The sequence below is a fragment of the Epinephelus lanceolatus genome, chromosome 13 (assembly GCF_041903045.1).
Source record: "Epinephelus lanceolatus isolate andai-2023 chromosome 13, ASM4190304v1, whole genome shotgun sequence".
Lineage (NCBI taxonomy): Eukaryota > Metazoa > Chordata > Actinopteri > Perciformes > Serranidae > Epinephelus > Epinephelus lanceolatus.
The window spans coordinates 24,638,014-24,657,240 of NC_135746.1; the positions used below are offsets into that span (position 1 = coordinate 24,638,014).

At 41.9% G+C, this 19,227-nt stretch overlaps 1 protein-coding gene across 1 annotated transcript in view; it reads left to right on the forward strand.

Annotated features, from left to right (window-relative positions):
- The window catches only part of lama2 (laminin, alpha 2), a 332,854-nt gene that overhangs the window by 245,191 nt on the left and 68,436 nt on the right, over positions 1–19,227 (forward strand). Inside the window, exons 37-42 of the mRNA XM_078173904.1 lie at positions 722–864; positions 2,410–2,508; positions 5,541–5,652; positions 10,902–11,064; positions 18,392–18,470; positions 18,562–18,693. Coding sequence (XP_078030030.1) covers positions 722–864; positions 2,410–2,508; positions 5,541–5,652; positions 10,902–11,064; positions 18,392–18,470; positions 18,562–18,693 — 728 coding nt within the window. The remainder of the gene's footprint in view (positions 1–721; positions 865–2,409; positions 2,509–5,540; positions 5,653–10,901; positions 11,065–18,391; positions 18,471–18,561; positions 18,694–19,227) is intronic.

Here is a 19,227-nt window from a genome sequence, read left to right on the forward strand (position 1 = left end):
AATGTGCTGTACATTTACTGTACCTGCGTTTGTGTGTGTGTGTGTGTGTGTCTGTGTGTGTGTGTATGTGTGTGTGCACCTGACTGCATGAATGCTTTAGTGTATTTGAGTGTTCTGCTTTTGTCAGAGATTGATAGAGTAAAAACAGTTTTTATTTTACTTAATTCATCTTTGATTTCCCTTGTCAGAAATTTTAATTTCTGCAATAAATCAGCCTCGGGCTATGGAAAGGAAGAGAAATTCACACACACACGATAAAGAAAAATGCGAATGCGTGTGTCTGAGTGAATTCCCTGGTGTGTTTGTGCATTGGCTCCTGTGTTTTTAGCCTGCAGTGTGTGCTCATAATAGGTGCTTTTTGCCTCTCTGTGCTGAATTTCATGCATCGGCAGCCCTGTCTTTTTGATGCCAGAGTCACTTAAACACAAAACACAAGCAGTCACTACGATCACACACTGATGTGTTTACAGACTCACAAATAAGACACAGAAACACACATTCAGAAGTAAAAATACACACTTCTGACTTCCTTTCTTTCTTCTCCTCTCATTTTCTTCCTCTCATTTCTATCTGCCAAGTCAAACTGCGGAAGTGTCAACACACACACACACACACACACACACATACTCACGCCAACCGTCTGTAACCCTTTCTAATAGATTTAGTTGGCCTCATTACACTCTAGCTGTGTCTAACTGTGTTTTTATATTTCTTCCTCCAGCCTGTGATGATGAGTGCTCGGGTCTGTTGATCAGTGATATGGACCGCCTGTATCGCATCATCACTGAGGTGACTCTGACCACGCCCCTTCCGCCACCTTACAAGGTGTTGTACCGCTTCGAGAACATGACAGAGGAACTCAAGGTATGATCTTTCTCTGCCTGACTGAAAAGATGTTTTAATCATTTTTAAAAGAGTAACTACACTCCAGAGTTTGTGTTACAGTGCCTCTACCGTGGAAATGGAAGACAGCCCTGTCATTGTGTTTTTGGGTTGTCGGTCTCATTCTTGTGAACAGGATACCTCAAGAAGATCTTGAGAGAATTTCTTCATATTTGGCACAAACATTCACTTGAGCTTAACAATGAACTGATTAGATGTAGGTGGTCAAAGGTCAAGGTCAATGAGACCTTGCATCCGTCTTATTCTCATGAGAGCAATGTCTTCGGAAAACCTTTGGGGAATTTCTTCAAATTTGGAACAAACATTCCCTTGGACTTAACATTGAACTGATTGTAATTTGGTGGTCAAAGGTCAAGGTCAGTGTGAACACGATTGGTACAGAAAACCTTAAGGGAATTTCTTCAAATTTGGCACAAATTGCCACTTGGACTTGGAAATAAACTGATTAGAATTTGATGATCAAAGGTCAAGGTCACTGTGACCTCACGAAACATGTTTTTGGCTATCACTCATAATTCTTACGCTAATTATGACAAACCTCACAAAAATGTCCAATAGCGTATAATGATGAAATGATGTCAATAGATATCTAAAAGCTCAAAGGTCAGCTTCACTGTGACATCATATTGCTCTGCATAAAACACTTCTCTAGCCATGATCTGACGTCATATCTCAGGAACAGAAGGGGAGACATTTGGTCAGATACTGGATTGGTGACACGCATGTTGGGTGTCCACCTCGAGACTGTGTTGATTGTATAGATCTTCTGTGTGTGAAGCCTCCATGTTTTCACAGACGTGGATGTAAACTGTAAGAGAAACTTGACTAGTGCACAGAGGCATACAACCACTAGTCGGGAATTTTGGTTCCTTTGTATGGAAGAAGACAATAATCAAATGCGATGAATCACAGTATGGTTATTTAAGTCTATTTCTGAGTTTAACTGACACAACAATTAATGTATGGTGAAATATAGTATTACTGTGACACAAATTTAGCATTAAGATTTTGGCCATATCATCCATCCCTACTTGATGATACAGTGAGATGGCACACTCTTCATTCAGCTCACTCAACCTGCACTATTCAGACAAACACTGTTATTAGCATCTCGTTGTGAGCTTGTTTTCAAGTGTTTTTAAAATGTCAGGACTTTTCTCCTCCTTCTAAACAAATCATCATCTGTCACAACACAATGCTGTTAAAATTGATTAACACTTACTATGTTACAAATGGATTGCAATGAGAAGGTAATAACCGTGGTTGCATTACCGTTATTATCATGTTTACTGTGACGTATTTCAAATATATTGAGTTTTATATGTTGGATATGTCTTCTGTTTAATTATTTCTTTCTTCCTTACCTACCTGCTGCCCTCCCTGGCTCATCCTCTTCTCTTTGGCTCTACAGCACAGAGCCAGGCAGTTCAAAAGCCTAGCCCTGGGCCACAATGTGTCAGACATTCCTCTATGTAATTCCTTCATCTCTCTGTTTCTCACCTGCAGCACATGCTGTCACCACAGAAAGCTCCGGAGAGATTACTGCAACTGGCCGACTCCAACCTGGGATCACTGGTCGTTGAGATGGACCAACTACACAGCAGGGTACAGACACTTTTGTTTTTCTTCTGACTCGACTTAAGTCTCTGTCATTGTCTGTCTTCCCCTCTCTCGCTTTATCCGTCCTTCTCTGTCTGGCTCTAAAATAACGAGATGGAGCAACTAAAGACCGTGGAAGGGAGGGAGATCATAAGGGCAAAACTTATGTACAAAGAACAGAAAAGACACAAATCCTGTCACTTCTGCAACAAGCTGCGCATTACAATAGAGACAACACAAAAAACAGTCTACCCAGTAGCCAGATGCAGCATGCTGATTGATGTAAAAGCAGAACCAAAACCTATTTAACCACCTCTCTAACATGTTGATCAAGTGTCAGAGACTTTCAGATTTAGGTTAAGGTTCATTGCCAAGCAGGTTTTCACTTACAAGGAGTTCAACTTTGTGTTTGGTGCATACAAGAAAGGAAGGAAACTATATTGCAAATCTTTTGAGCAGGAGATGTACAAAAGTTCACAGTGTAGAAAATACGTGCAGTGTACCAGGATATTAGTCCAAGATGGGCTTTAATGTAACACATAGTGTCATGGCCTGGTTTTTTAACTCTTTCAAGCCAGTTCACAACAGTGCAGTCGCTGATTGTGTTGCCTCCATTTGGTAGTTTCGTTCTCACTTTGAATAAAATTTACAAAACCTTTTCAAGTCTAGCGTGAGCTCTAAGACTGTACCGATGCCCTATTCTTTATGTTTCCTACATGTTTTTTGAAGAAAAAAACAAGACTCCCACCCCTTCCTTCTGTCACAACAGCTCATCATCTGAGTCAAAAGAAAACATTTACATCCACCTAAATAAGTTTTAAAAAACTGTGGGAATATAATTTGCAATCAACACAAAAATGGCTTTAACACATAGAGACAGATTTCTACAGGGGATCAGTAACACATTGTAAAACAGAAACCTTAGGGTGCTTTCACACCTGCCCTGTTTGGTTCGGTTCAGTTGAATTCAAGTTTGTTTCGGTGCGGTTCGTTTTGGCAGGTGTGGCAGTTGCCCTCAGGCGTGCACCAAAACAGAGAGACCTTCATGAAGAGGTGGTCTCGGTCTGGTTACAAACAAACTCTTGATCTGAACCAGCTGCAGTCACATGACACATTGTTTGGGTTAAACATGAGCATGTTACAGTCCTGGAGGATTATTAATGTGCACCTCCTCCTGTACTGCCTTAATATGCACATTCAGCACATCCAATGCATCAAAACATTGTTTTCTAGTTGGAGCCGCGCCTCGTTTTCAAACTGTATGGTTTGACTAAAATGAACAATGACAGCAATATAGTCCACGATGAGCAGCGCTAAAATCAACCTGCGTAGTTGTCCCTCCATTGTGACATTAGAAAGTGTCACATTTATCTTGCAAGTGTACTCTTCTTCAACGTTTTGTTTACTTCCTGGATTTTTCCCACATGGAAATTCTGACCAATCAAGAGCAGCTTTCTCGTGCAAGGCATTTGATCTGGTCCGCTTGTAAATGTTGCCGTGAGAACATGAACCAACTCTAGGCAGTTATGCAACTTTGTGACAAAATAAGTCCCTGATTCAGACCAAAGCAAGATGACTCTGGGTCTGAAAGCTCCCTTAGTTAATCACTTTAGCAATCAACAGATTTTGACACGATGGAACCCTGGGCGCCATACCTGGATTAACCCCTCTGTTCCTTCTGCATTACCTCTGGAGCCCAGGTTTGCATTGTGGTAGTTTGATAACACAAAAATGCATTCAGGAACATGCAACATGTAGACACAAAACTGATATCATAAAAGTCTTAAAGCTGGGTTGTGGCATGGGGATCATCTTCAGGACATGGCTTCAGGATTGGGATAAAGTTTGTGCTCTGTAAAGTTTACTTGTTTGCCCTCTTATTCATGCGCTATACAAACAAATTTATATCGTACTTAATTGCTGCATATTTCAAAACATGTTTTTAATAAAATTGGCACCAACAAAGTGAAGCTGTACCTTTCAGGGTCCCTGAATAGATATTAGTAGAATAACAAAATAAGAAATGATTTTGATGTAGCTCAAGATTGGATTATAAATCCTGATTAGGTCTTCCCCAGTATTGACTCAAACTTATGAATTTTCAACCACAAATGTTACGTCACCTCTGACAGAGGCTATTAGGGGTCCCTAGGTCTCTTGGCCCGTGTCTCAGTAGACCAATTCAGGAATCAATGCCTGCTTTTCAAATAATTTTTTTAATGTTTTTCCATCAAACATGTTCACCCAAAAGCATTTCTATGTCTTCACCCTTGTACAGAATACAGAAATCTATATAAATGTTTTGTTTTTGTTCACCATCTTCAGAGTCACAGTTGCATCTCTAAGAGGAGTGAACCAAAATAGAAAAACGTGAGCGGAGGGGGTCTACCTCCAAGTGAGGAAAAATAACACTCACATTCACGCTGTCAAGCTACACCCTTTTAGGGACAGGGGCCTTGACATTTGTTGACAGCGATGCTATCACCCACACCCCAACCGCACACACCCACTCACTCACACACACACACACACACACACACACACACCAGCGAAAATGATATAGCATGGTCTTGTCAAATCACAACAATAATTACCTGCTCTTTCTTTCTGTGTGTGTGTGTGTGTCTGGTGTTTTCATGTCTGTCAAGGATTCATCCATCTCTCGCCTTCCTGGTCCTCTGTGTGTGTGTGTGTGTGTGTGTGAGTGAGTGTGGGTTAATGTGTGACTTTGTGTTTTCTTTTAATGTCAATAATTCATCCATCTGTGTGTGTGTGGTGGCATGTGAGTGCACATGTAGACAAGGAAAGCAGAGCGTGACAGACTGGACTGGATATTGATTGTGTGTACGTGCGTGTGTGTGTGTGTGTGTGTGTGTGTGTACATATTGCCATCATCTTCTGTCATTCCTTTACATCTACTGTAAGATCTCCGTCTTTTCCTTTCCTCCGTTACACAGAAGTCAGTATGTTCACTTATTTAACACTTGTTTATTATTATTGTATAACTTGTGTGTGTGTGTTTGTGTGTGTGTGTGTAGGCTACGAAGGTGTCTGCTGACGGAGAGCAGGTTGAGGATGATGCTGACAGGATTCATAAACGAGCCGAGGACCTGGAGCAGTTCATCAGGGACACGCTGCTGGGAGCTCAAGGTAGCAGAGACGAACACCACCTCTCCTCCATTAACTGCCTCCATATCCTGCCAACTGGGATTTCTGGATTTATCTGTCTACTGTCTCACCAGTTTCGTCTGTTATTAGAGGACATTGCATTATATTACATTATAATAAATGTAAGGGAGCCATGTGGGAAATTTAGCTTATTGCATTAGAGGACAGTGGGATATAGATAAGGATATGAAAAGATGAAAAAATAAGATAAATGAAATGAATAATTACACAGACAGAATATATTAAAAAGCAGCAGTTAAATGCAGATGTAGCATCACCAGAGAGAGTGAGAGTGGATCCCCTGACTGCTAGATGCTTCAGTGTAATCTATCTTAAGCCATTTGACTCTTTCACTCCCACATAACAACATATCACTAGCCTAAATGCAGAGAACACAGGCCTATGAAACAGTCATAATGATGTTCTCAGTGGTGTTGCAAGTGCTGATGGTATGCTCCCTGGTGGGAATCTAGTATTATTCTTCTGTTGTTTGTTTCAGGATAGTTGTTATCTATTGTCTTGCCAGTTTTTTGTATGGTGTTTTATTGTGTAATGTCTCTGCCCAGGAACTACAGTTCAGTCAGGAACACTTTATTACATTTGACGGTATGGCTCTGTTCTGGGGCCTCTCTGACTTTCCTAGGTCTATGCAGAAAGCCTCTTGCACGGGCCTGCGAGGAAAGCCTGAGACAGAGAGAGCTGGGGTGGAGGCGGGTTGCAAAGCGGCTTGCAGTGGAAGCAGCAACAGTAGGCAGACCAGAGCAGTTTAAATAGGGCGCCCTGAATGACATTTGCCAATTGGTTGCATGGAAAGGAATCATGTGATTTTTTTTTTTTTTTTTGATTTTTTTTTTTAAATTGCAATATATCGGCTTGCTTACAGAATCACAATATATCCCAATATACTGAATCATAACCCCTGTATCGTGATACAAATGGTATCACCACATTCTTGCCAATACACAGCCCTGAGAGAAATCCAAGGATAAAAAAGGTCTCTTTAATGTCAAGACTGATGTTAGTGTTACCACCCAAAATAGACAAAAAGCAGAGACCTTGATTGCATTACAGCCTTTTCTTTTCTAAATTCTATTAGGCATCTTCAAAGTGTAACGACCAAAACATCTTTCTGCCCCCTTGTTAGCTCTCTAATGGAAAACTTAGCTCAGACACAATGGCTTGTGGGCCGGCGGCCAGCTGCTGGCGCTTGGTGCCAGCTGCTGGTGCAAAGTGTTGCCTGAACAATAAATACGAATCCAGCAGGCTGCAGCATCACTGACCATGGTGATAAAGAGTCACCCACCAAGATAACAGGGTGCAGAGGATCAGATTGATTTATTTTGTTAGCAGCTAGTTAGCAAGTAACAGAGAGACTGCAAGAGTTAAATGGTGTTTGCACATTTCAGCATGCATTGAAGTTCTTTATGCTTTTGGGGTTTTGTTTAGTCACAAACCACAAACATTACAAACATTGTTTTCCCACAGCTCCAGGGTTCATTGCAGCCCTACAGCTGTGTGCTGTGTCCCCACTGATGTAAAACATTATCTCACAGGTAGTGTTACAGTCCAGATGGTTCACTCAGGTGGCTTCTTACAAAGGACTTGTCTTGCTCTCTCTCTGCATGTGTAACTGGCAGATAGTTGTTCATTTTAGCTCGGGTATCTTTTTGCCAGTGCAGCTGCAGCATCTCCTCCCTCAGCCCCTGCATCAATAGCCGTGTGACCAGCTTGTGATGTGTTTTTTTCTCCTGCGACATCACAGTCACAGCCCTCACGTACGCTCCACTGGAAAAGGGTATCTATGAAGTCTAGAGGGGGTTTCAGTGCTTTGTGCAGTCATTCCAGGCCATCGGTGTCCCTCCATGTGCGAACTAATTTTGTCAGTGGACAAGAGTTGTGCAGACCTTCTGTTCAAGCCGTCTTTTCACCATCCCCGGCCAGGAGTGCCACCTTGCAGGTCACTCTGACCGTTTGTGCTGGGGTTTGTTGAGCTCTTCTTTGGTTGCTGCCAAGGCTCACCACATTAAAAAAAAGACACACATCTTTCTTTTGTACAACCCAAGTTAGTCCCTCTTTTCCACATCCAGTGTGGCTGCAGGTCCTTAAACATACTTAAAATGTCTCAAATTCAGTGTTTATAAATATCAGGCCTTAGAAGTATTAAATTTGAATTTGTGAGGTCTTAATTGCCACAATCATCAGATCAAATTCATTTTAACCATAGTTTAATTTCTTTTTGTACATAGGAGTTAGACTTTACTGTGTGAAAGTCCACATTTCTGATGTTACAGATCTTGGACAGCAACAGACGTTATTTAACGGGGCTAAAATTAGCGCGTCCAAAGCCCAGGCCCCCAGGAAGTGGCAGGGCTGGGCTTTGAAGCCAATTTTTGTAGTAGATAAACTTGGAATTACAAATTCTGAGCTATCATGTGATGCCATTGGTCCCAGGCTTTTTTCCATAGACTTATACTGTGAAATAGATATCTGTAAATTAGTAGATACATTTTTTGAACGTCCCAAGACTTTTAAACAATTAAATCATTTTATCCCCGTTCAAGTTAGGGGAGTGCTAAAGTGGGGAAGCGGCTGTAGTCTACAGCACCTGTTGTGAGGTGTGTTGTCCTCTTTTTTTACTCAGTCTTTCCATATGTGGTCCGTTCAGACTGTCAGGACTGTAACATTAACATGTATGAGAAGTCTAGTCTGTTTCCAATTTTAAATCTCTTAACCCCGGACAGCTGTAGTCAAGTCCGAGTAGGATTTAGCAGGTATAAATACACTTTTAAGTAACTCCCCCACCCTGCACTGTTATTAAACCAGAACAAATGTCCTCCATGTAAACTGTGCAGTTTAAATAATTAGTCATTTTGATTACTGTTATGAAATTTTTATGGCTTCTGGGATGAAATGAAAGTTACCAAACCGACGCTTTTTGACTGGCTGTGATGAAACTGTCCTCTCCTTGTTGTTGCTCCTAGCTCTCTGGCCCTCTGCCTAATCACAGTGTGATTATGGGTGTGTGTGTGTGTGTGTGTGTGTAAAAGAGAGTGTGCTATGGCTCACTGTATGATTGAGAGTAGCAATTAGAGACTTAATTATTGGCTATCACAAACACACCACATACACAAACACTGATGCAGATGTGCACACACTCGTACAACTGTGCACACACACACATCCATACACAGACACACACATAACGAGGCAAGAAAATACTGTACACACTTTCCTCTGAGTCTGCGTGTGTGTGTGTGTGTGTGTGTGTGCCCATGTTTACCAGATACCATAATATGATTCCATCCACGTTTTAAGTGTTTAATTGGCTTTTAAATCCCACTATGTAATTATATGGCTGTGACACACAAACACACACACACACACACACACACACACACACAAATGCGGCGCACACACACACACACACATGCAGTACAGCTGTTCATTAGCATGATGGCTTTAGTTTGGTCTTGGCTCTAATCACATCATGTTTACATTTCAAATGATAGGAAATGCTGCATTGCCACAACCACACACACACACACACACACACACACACACACACACACACGCAGGCCCACACAGACACACACACCTACAGACACTCACACACACTCTTTCAAGTTTCAACTTGCTTTAATCATATCACGTTTACATTTCAGATGAGAGAGGAACACGCCATCACTGCAGCACACACACACACAAACAGCTTGCTGCGTACACATGGAATCGCACAACACACCTCTTTACCCTCCTCTGTTTTGCTCTTGCCCAAACACACACGCTCACACACACAAACTCACGCACACTCCTCATTAAGTTCCAGCAGTTTTATTCAAATGAGCCTTGGAGTGTTTTAGTGCAGTTTCATCATTGATTGGTTTGAGATTTCACTGCCTTTAATTTGATAAAAGCAGGGCAAACATGAAGCCTGCCAAAATCACTGGCTTTGAATGGTGTTAAAACATTCTCTGTGTGTGTGTGTGTGTGTGTGTGTGTGTCTGACACTCAGTGTGTGTCTGTGTTTAAATGAGTGAAGATCAAACGGTGTGATTTGTCTGTCTTTCTGTTTGAGTCATAAAGCTGAGACATGACAGCAGCGCCCACAGACAGAATGTCCATCAGGACTGAGCTCTGTCTGTGTTTACTATTAACATATCTCCACACACTGTTCATTTCTATGTGTGGAGATGATTTCTTAGAAAAAAACCCAACTTATTTTAGGTTAGATTGTTGTTTTAATCAATTTACTTTGAGTCCAAGTTTTTGCCTCTGTTATTCAAACATGTTAAACCTCTTTAAGCTCATCGTTTTAGTCTTTGTTTTTCCTTTATGCTTCACTCTCACCACTCTCCTCAGCCATGTTTGTCGAGCCCAACTCCTGCCAAAACCCTCCAAAAATTAGAGCTGGGTATCTGTACTCAGTACCCTTAAGGTAGGGGAGTGAGGGGCATGACCTAACGTGGGGTAAATTGTAACATGGACTTTTTATGTGGTTACACAGGGTCGAGCCTTTCTTGCTGCCACTTAATTTGACACAGTCCCTGGCTTTTGTTTGATATCTAGTGACAGCAAAAAATGTTGTTGCACATTTCTGATCCATTGTTAGCGCCATTAGCTTGTTTATTATTACATTAATGTTGCTCTTACACTGAATGTCCTGCAGACCCCCGTTCAAACTTTTAAACTTTATATGGAAAAAAAAAAGAATCATTGAATATTTGTATTTAATGGCCGGATCTGATTAGACTGACAGTCAAGTACAGCCCCAGACATTAAACATGCAGACAATAACTTGCAACAAATTTTCATTGGGCGAAGGAGGAAACTCCATTAACTGTCTTCCTCGCAGAACTCAGAAACATCTCTCCCAACTGAAGTCTTCCTCCTGGTTCGAATTATCTCAGTTTTTAATCGATACCTTAATTAAAAACCCACTGTACACCACTTGCACAGCACCAAACAGCAGACAGACAAAGTTAGCAACTAGCTCAGATAGAAAGTTGATCCTCCAGCAGCTGCAGACTCAGAAGCTTTTTCTCAGGAGTCAAAAAGGAGTAAAAAATAAAAACAAAACAGAAAGTGAATATTGGACTTTTGGAATGTTTGGCGATAAAGTAAACCATAACAGCTCTATAAGGTGATAATATGTCAGGGCTGTGTATCTGCCAGCTCATTTTGAGGTTCCTCTGCCCCCTCATAGCAGTCTTTCTGTGTGTCTGTGTGTCCAGACCTCCAGTCAAAGGCCGCCGACTTGAACCAGACTCTCTCGCGGAGAGATGGAACTCCAGACAAAAGCCTGAAGGAGATGAAAGAGGAGATCCAGGCCATGCTAGCCGAGATGAGAAAACGACAGCTGGGAGGGAAGAAGAGCATCGCCGAGGAGGAGATGGAGTATGGACACACACGAACGCATACATATAAACACACACACACACACACACACACAGGTCATGTATCTTTCTCCCACACACAAGAGAAAGACAGATTTTAAGAAAACTTTGCGAACATACCAGTCTTTGTCTCAGAGTGCACACACACATTTTTGAGCAGACAAAAGGTGTAAATTTCTTGACAAATGGAGTGAAAATGTGCCAAGAATAGTGTTTGGAGACAGGCAGTAACTGAGCATCTTTGCTTTTGAGCACTTTCTTTGGTGTTAATGTTTTGTGCTTTTTAGAGCTTCTGAGTTTTTTGTCTTCAGAGTTGTTTCTGTTTCCTTTTTAAGTCTTGTTGGTGAATATGACCAAAACCTCCATTCTTCCATTTGCATGGAAATCACACTTGTTTTCACCTGCCTGTTGTTTTGTTTTTTCTGTTTCATGTTTTGTTTTACTCACACTTGTATGCTAATGCATTCACCTTGTGTGTCTTGGATTGCCTTTGGCCCTGCTGGGATTCAATCCCACTTTTCCATCTTCTTGCTTGTTGTTCTGCAGGGTTTTTCCCCACTAGACATTTTCTTTTGCTGAACTTGCACAATGAGAAAGAGAGAGACGAGAGGAGAGAGGTGGAATATGCATTAAATTCACCCTAATAAATCAATATGTAAAAAATCTTACCTGCATACTTTAGAAATTTTACACTAGCAAAATGTTAAACTCATGAAAATGGCAGTATGTCACCTATGTAAATAAATACAAAGAGCATTTTTAATGTTGAACATTTTTAGATATTAGGGTGCACTTTTCCTAGCATTCCATGCAACCAGTGATTTCTGTTAATTTATTTACATCCTATAATTAGACAGCAGGCTTATGAAACTTGAGCTGTGTAATATATCCAAGGAAACATCATACTTGGGGTTTTTGTCAGTCACGGTAAAGTTGCCTTTAAAGCTGTTCAAGTGCAGAATTATTTAGAAAGTATGCACTGTGTTACCTCATATTGTGAATCTAATGAGGGATTGTGAATTCTCATTTAATAACGATTTTTTTTTGTTTTTAATTCTGTTTTGTTTTTGTTGTTATTTCTTCCCCCTCATGTGCCAAGGAAACAGAGGAATCTTTATTGTAAAAAAAAAACAAAAAAAAAAAACATCAGAACTCACCCTTTGTCAAGACCCGCGCATGGTCCCGTCCACCTTGGTTACTATTGCTGGGTTCGACAAAACTAGTCTTGCGGGGGTTCATTCCCATAGGAAACAATGGAAAATACCGGGAGATTTAACCTTCTCGTAATTCAAATTGAGTTGATCCTTTAATACGAGCCGGGCCTGTCTGAGGCCTGCCCAGCAGGTTAGCATAGTGAGCTAACAACAGTCTGTAGCTAGCGTAACATTGTTGGATCACATCACCTATTATAAAATATGAAAACCACATTGCTTCTCTTACCTTAGAGCATATGTAAGTATGCTTATTGATAGTCGATGTGTTGAACTGCCGTTGTGGTCGTCCGTAGAGTCAAATCCAAAGGAGACATTTCTCATGATTTCCCTTAGGTTTTGGGAGTTGAATAAAAACTGCTCGGAGAATTTGTCTGGATATCTCGAGTCACTGTTGCAGACACCCCAAGCACACTTGTTAACCATGTTAAAATAATATAAATCACTGATTTATCCGTGTTTGCCAGCTAGAAAGCTCTGCGTTTCACTGTGACAACGAGCCTAGGAGAACACAGCCTGGGGTGATGTTTGGCAAACCCCAGTACGCTAGCAACTGTTACTATGGGGAGGAGTGTCTCTGCCTTTTGCAGATGATGTGGTTCTGTTGACTTCATCACACCATGACCTCCATCATGCACTGGGGCGATTTGCAGCTGAGTGTGAAGCGGTCAGGATGAGAGTCAGCACCTCCAAATCTGAGGCCATGGTTCTCTGCCAGAAATAGCTGGACTGTCCCTTCTGGGTTGAGAGAGAGTTACTGCTTCAGGCGAAGGAGTACAAGTCTCTCGGGGACTTGGTCACAAGTGAGGGTAGAATTGAGCATGAGATGGATCGTCGCTTTGGTGCTGCTTCTGCAGTGATGAAGAGAGGGCTGAGCTGGACGGCGGAGCTTTATGTCCCAGCCCTCACTTATGGTCATGAGCTCTGGGTAGTGACTGAAAGAATGAGATCGCGGATACAGGCAGCCAGTTTCCTCTGTGGGGTGGCTGGACTCAGCCTTAGAGATAGGGTGAGGAGCACAGACATCCAGAGAGAGTTCAGAGTAGAGTCGCTGCTCCTTTGCATCGAAAGGAACCAGCTGAGGTGGTTCAGGCATCTGATCAGGATGCCTTCTGGGCGCCTCCTGTTAGAGGTGTTCTGGGCACGTCCCACTGGTATGAGGCCCCGGGGCAGACCCAGAACACACTGGAGGGATTACATATCTCATCTGTCCTGGGAACGCCTTGGGGTCACCTAGGAGGAGCTGGAGAGCATTGCTGGGGAGAGGGACATTATGGGTTCTTTGCTCGGCCTGCTGCCCCCAGGAATGAATGGTGACCCACCTCCAAGGCTGTATCCAGGTCTCATAATACATCCATGGCATTATCAGGGGAAAAATGGTGAGTCCCCTGATGTGTCGATAGTGAGGCATCCTCTGTTCATTCTAAACACTTTTTGTGTTACCGCTGGGGCGACGAGATGCTGTTAGTCTCAAGCTTGGCCTGTGCAAAATTGATGTGACACAACAGGAAAACATCGACTACTGCTGTCGGTGAATTTCATTTTACTTGTCAACAGGCAAATGGGAGTCAACAAGGTGAATATTAGCTAGTACTGATGTTTGGCTGATGAATCGGTTTATCCAACAACACTGAATGCATACTTGATTATAACTGTGATAGTAATTTCAAGACTCTTTTAGGTAGAGTCAAATTCATTTTTCATATCTTATAGAAATGAGTGGAACTCAATGGATGCCTTTAGTGATAGAAAAAACACACACCATTGTTTGCAAAATGGTTAGCTGTAATGTAGATTATATATGATTTATAGTACAGTAAAGAGGTTAGTTCATGCAGAAGCACTGGTCCTTTCATTTCTTTTTCATTCTTTGATTTCTTTCCTTCTTTCGGTTGACACAGGAGACATCAGGAGTAAACACCTTCCGCTGAGCAGATACTCGATTACTAAATATCCTAGAGCCATGACTTTCTGCTGATGTTCTAACAAAGTGTCTCTCACTGTTTTCGCTCTCACTTTCTCCTTCTCAAGGCACTTGGTGGAATTAGTAATCTACTCTCTTGATCCCTCTCTTCTCCCTCTCTGTCTGTCTCTCTTTCAGCAGTAAATGTTGACGAGGTCGATGAGTTAATTAAAAGTACTGTATCGCCGTGGGGGTAGAAACAGAGAGAGACATACAGAGAAGGTGTAGTGAGAAGGAAAGCCACAGAGAGACAGGAGAACAACTGACAGATGGACGGAGAGTTGTTGTGGGATAGAGTAGGGAGACAAAGAGAAATTGCCACTGCCACTGAATGACTTGTCTGTCAGTCTGCGGTTGATTATTTGACTGAACCCTGAGAGGAGATTTCAACCAGAGCAGCTGAGAAAAACACAAGCATCAACAAATGTTGAAAGGATACTTCAACAACATAAACAAAAGCTAGCACAGATATATGACTTTTATTTTTTCCATATTTGATCTATATTCAGTATGCGTTCAGACTGCAAAAACTCATTCATATGCTGTATTAATTTATATTGTAATGTAATAGTGGCTTGAATAATAGTTAAACACCCCTCCCTTTTGTTTTTACTTAGTTTTATACTGTTTTCTTCGCGCTGTTCCCCAGAGGGTTCATTAAAGATTCATCAAACCCAAAAATTACCTTGCATGTATCCCCAAAACTGTGTGAAATTGTCCTCTGAGTGATGTCAGCTGGAGGACACTGGTACGTTGTTGTCTTAATTAATGCTGAAGGTAAAAAATAAGGCTCATTAAGGGATGCTATGGTAAACATATGGTTATTAAACTGTTTTAAATACTTCCAAAATGAGAAAGCTTTGTAAAAATGCATGTCAAAGCAAAGTATAATTAGAAAACCTGGAGTAAACTAAAGGCTGTATTGCAAAGCTTGATGGGTGGATCAGTTGAAGAGAAGCCTGCAAGATAGTTAGAACAGTCAACTTAAGTCTGAAGCTACAGTCACATGGCATACTTACATACATATATCTGCCATACGTTTTTTTTTTTTTTTTACTATGACAGTGTACTTTAGGACCTGGTTATGCAAGCAAAGAACTAGCTTATGTGTCATGTCATCTGACCATGTCTGAAGGTGCTGCGAAAGGCCTATTGTCATAGACAGGGGCGAGACGTAATAATTGTGTTACTCCAGGATAACAGCACGCATTTTTGAAGCCATAGTGACATAAAACAGTTGTGTGAAGAATGAAAAAAGAAAGCTCGAACATCCGGAGGGAGCTCGGAGTAGAGCCGCTGCTCGTTCATGTCAAACAGGGTCAGTTGAGGTAGTTCGGGCATCTGATCAGGATGCCTCCTGGGAGCCACCCGCTGAAGGTATTTCAGGCACGTCCCACTGGTAGGAGGCCCCGGGGCAGACACAGAACACGCTGGAGGGATTACATATCTCATCTGGCCTGGGAACGCCTTGGGGTCCCCCAGAAGGAGCTGGAAAGTGTTGCTGGGGAGAGGGATGTTTGGGGTGCTCTGCTTAGCTTACTGCCCCCTGCGATCCGGCCTCAGATAAGTGGATGAAAATGGATGGATGAAAGGAATTGGCTCAAACCATGCCAACATTCTCACCTCAACATTGCTGGCCAGTCATACATGGCAGTTGTGAATGTTTGATCGCCAAATCTACACAGTAAATAAAAAAAAAGTTGGCTGACTGCACTAACAAAGCTGTAAATAATTGATGAATGCCCTTTTAATGAAACCTGAAGACTGTTAGAAGTTTGTTTTCGTCATGTCTGTACTCTCCGAAAAGGTATATAACTAAGGGATAATGCCCAACAAGATGTCCATTACCACTTTTTAACGGCCAACGTGGAGGCACTTGGGACGATTTCCTCTGTGAATGCCATTAAAAAGTGATAATGGACACTTCAAAGTCACTCACCAAAGAAATAAAAAGTAAGCATATTCATTCATATTGTTGTGCTTTTTGCAGTCAAAATCACATACGTTTTTCACAGACCAAATCTCTGTTTCCTTGGTAACACCTGCAGGTTTACCTAAAACCTGGAACAATCATTGCCACCCCATGAGCTTCTCATGCAGAGGAAACCTTATTCACTACTCCAGTAAACAGGACAAACCTTAGATATGACCCAGCGACGGGAGATATTCTAGTCCGCCCAGCTCATGGAACCCATTAGCCCAGCTAGTAGCCAGAAAGCTAATGTTATCCTCCTGAGACCTGAACTTTTGTTTGGTTTGCATTTTTAATTTCTCCAAGCTTTGTGGGATCAATAGGACCCGATTAGTTTTAAAAGACTAAACATCATTAACGATAATAAAGTCCCAAGGTCTCCAAAAAGTACTTCCTACTTAACAGTGTCTTATCTTATTACTGTTGCTAAAGTTGGTCAAATTTGTTGCCGTATCAAACTACAACATTATTAATCATAAATAAACAAGTTTCACCCATAAAATCTGATCAGGTTTTGCTCCTTGTCCACTTTTGTGTCGGGATCAGCTGCAGACTGACTTGGCAGAGATGGCTGCCATCTTGTTTTTACCTGGATTAGTGTATTGTGCTCTTACTGCCACTAGGTGAGACAAAAATGTGTCCACGAACGAGGACAACAGGTCTATGTTAAGTAGAATGAAGTATAAGGTCAAGTAAACCCAAAATGTAATGTCCTCATATGAGGACACAGGGTCTCAGGAGGATACGCTAGCAAGATTCAAAGTCAATAGCATTGCATACAGTTGACAAACAGTAAATATAAATTGACAGTATGATTTTCAAGATTTTCTGGAACAAACAATCTGCCATGTGTAATGATACTGTTGGCCACAGCCTGAAGTTGCAAGCTGAATATTGGACGGGATGTGAAATGATTGCTTAGGTTCAGAGGGGCAATGTAGTACCTGCAGGGTGTGTGACAGTCTCCTTCCTTTGGTGTCCAGAGGACGAGGCACTGAAGGAAGACTCTCAGTGCTGGAAATTAATTGTTAACAGATTAATTGTTAACTCCTTTCTGTTAACAGAAACAGACAGTTTCACCGGTACTACTTAGTAGGTGTCCATTAGTTTGTATATTTTTTTAAAGATATTTTTTGGGCATTTTTGCTTTTAATTGACAGGACAGCTAAGCATGAATGGGGGAGAGAGAGAGAACGACATGCAGCAAAGGGCCACAGGCTGGAGTCGAACCTGGGCCGCTGCGGCAACAGCCCTGTACATAGGGCGCCTGCTCTATCCACTAAGCCACCAACACCCCGGTGTCCATTAGTTTTTAACGGACACCCTGCAGCCAATCAGAATCGAGTATTCACCCAGACCATGGTTTGATATAAGTTATATGGGCTGGCTGTGGCTCAGGAGATCCAGCAGGTCATCCACTAACAGGAAGGTTAGCGGTTTCATTCCTGACTCTTCCAGTGCACATGTCAAAGTATCCTTGGGCAAAATACTGAACCCCACATTGCTACCGATGGCATCAGTGTGTGCTCATATATAAATGTTTAAAAACCTGAGTAGGGGGTGGCAGCTTGTGGGGTAGCCTCTGACACCAGTGTATGAATCCGTGTGTGAATGAGTGAATGTGAAAGCAACTAGAAAAGAGCTACACACGTGCAAGTCCATTTACCATTTACCATATTGTCAGGTCTAAGTATCTGTTGCATGAAATTGAAGGACACAATGCAAAGATACGCCTCAGAATTTCTTCCTCAGACACACAACCTGATGCGGCACAGGTCTCCGCTGGTTTTACCTGTTGGTCTTATTGATACAGCATGCCATACTGCAGTGCACATTCGCACATATTCCTTCACCCGTCCGCCCAGTCACATGCAAACACACCCACACATTAATGTGACAATATTTGAAATGTTTTACGCAGCCACAATTTAATCCAACTTTGCCTGAAGCATCAATAGAGGAAAATCGGCAATTTCATTCTGGTATTTCAACATTCAGTCATATGGAGTGATTATTGTCTTCACACAAGCAGAAGCTCTGTCATGCATCACAATAACTCTCCTCTCCTCTGAATTGTTGCATTCACGTATCCAACTTATTCCACGGTTACTCTTTTGTAAAGCATGAATACAACTGTGTTAAATGACCAAAATAAAAATGTAAATATTGCTTCCTCTTCCAGGCTTGCAGAGGAGTTGTATCAGAAGGTGAAGAGATTATTTGGTGACCCCCATCAGGCCACAGAGGACCTGAAAGCAGAGGTAATTATAACTTCTAATCTTTACTCTTTTGTCTTCGATGTCCTTAAATTAATGATGTTAACTTAATGCTCCCCCCCGTCTGCTCCCACAGATAAAAGAGAAGCTCTCAGACCATGCAGGGAAGCTCCAGGAGGCCCAGGATCTCCTCCACTCCGCCCAGGGAAAGACGAGGCAGGCTGGCTCACTGGCTGAACAAAACCAGGCTAACCTCACAGCCCTGGAGGTGCACATTCACACAAACTCATACACAGCCACACACACACACACACACACACACTCCCACACACAAGTTTAACATGCACAAACTCAGTCAGAAAGCTTGAATGCTGAATCATTTCTGTACTCACGATCACTCATTTAAAATCACGAGAACAATGAACCACTATTCAAGCACACTAATTAAATTCTGTCGTGTTTTTTTTTACTATGACAAGCAAAGGATAGATAGATAAAAGAATGACAGGAACACTGACAGTCAGCACTGGTGGGTTCTACACATGACCCTATCACCAGTTTTTGAGATGAAACTAAATAATTATCAGGTTGTGAACAAAAGGTTGTGTCTGTACTCTACATTGTTGTGTTAATAGAATCCATGTGAGTTGGCTGACTTGTATCACCTTAGTTTCAAATGAGTGACAACAGTGAAGTGATGGATTACTGTTGTGGGGGGTACTGAGCCCATTGTATGTGTGATTTTACACGCTAGTGTAGTGCCCATTCAAAACCTGCCTGTCATAATGGGCTGATTGCTCGG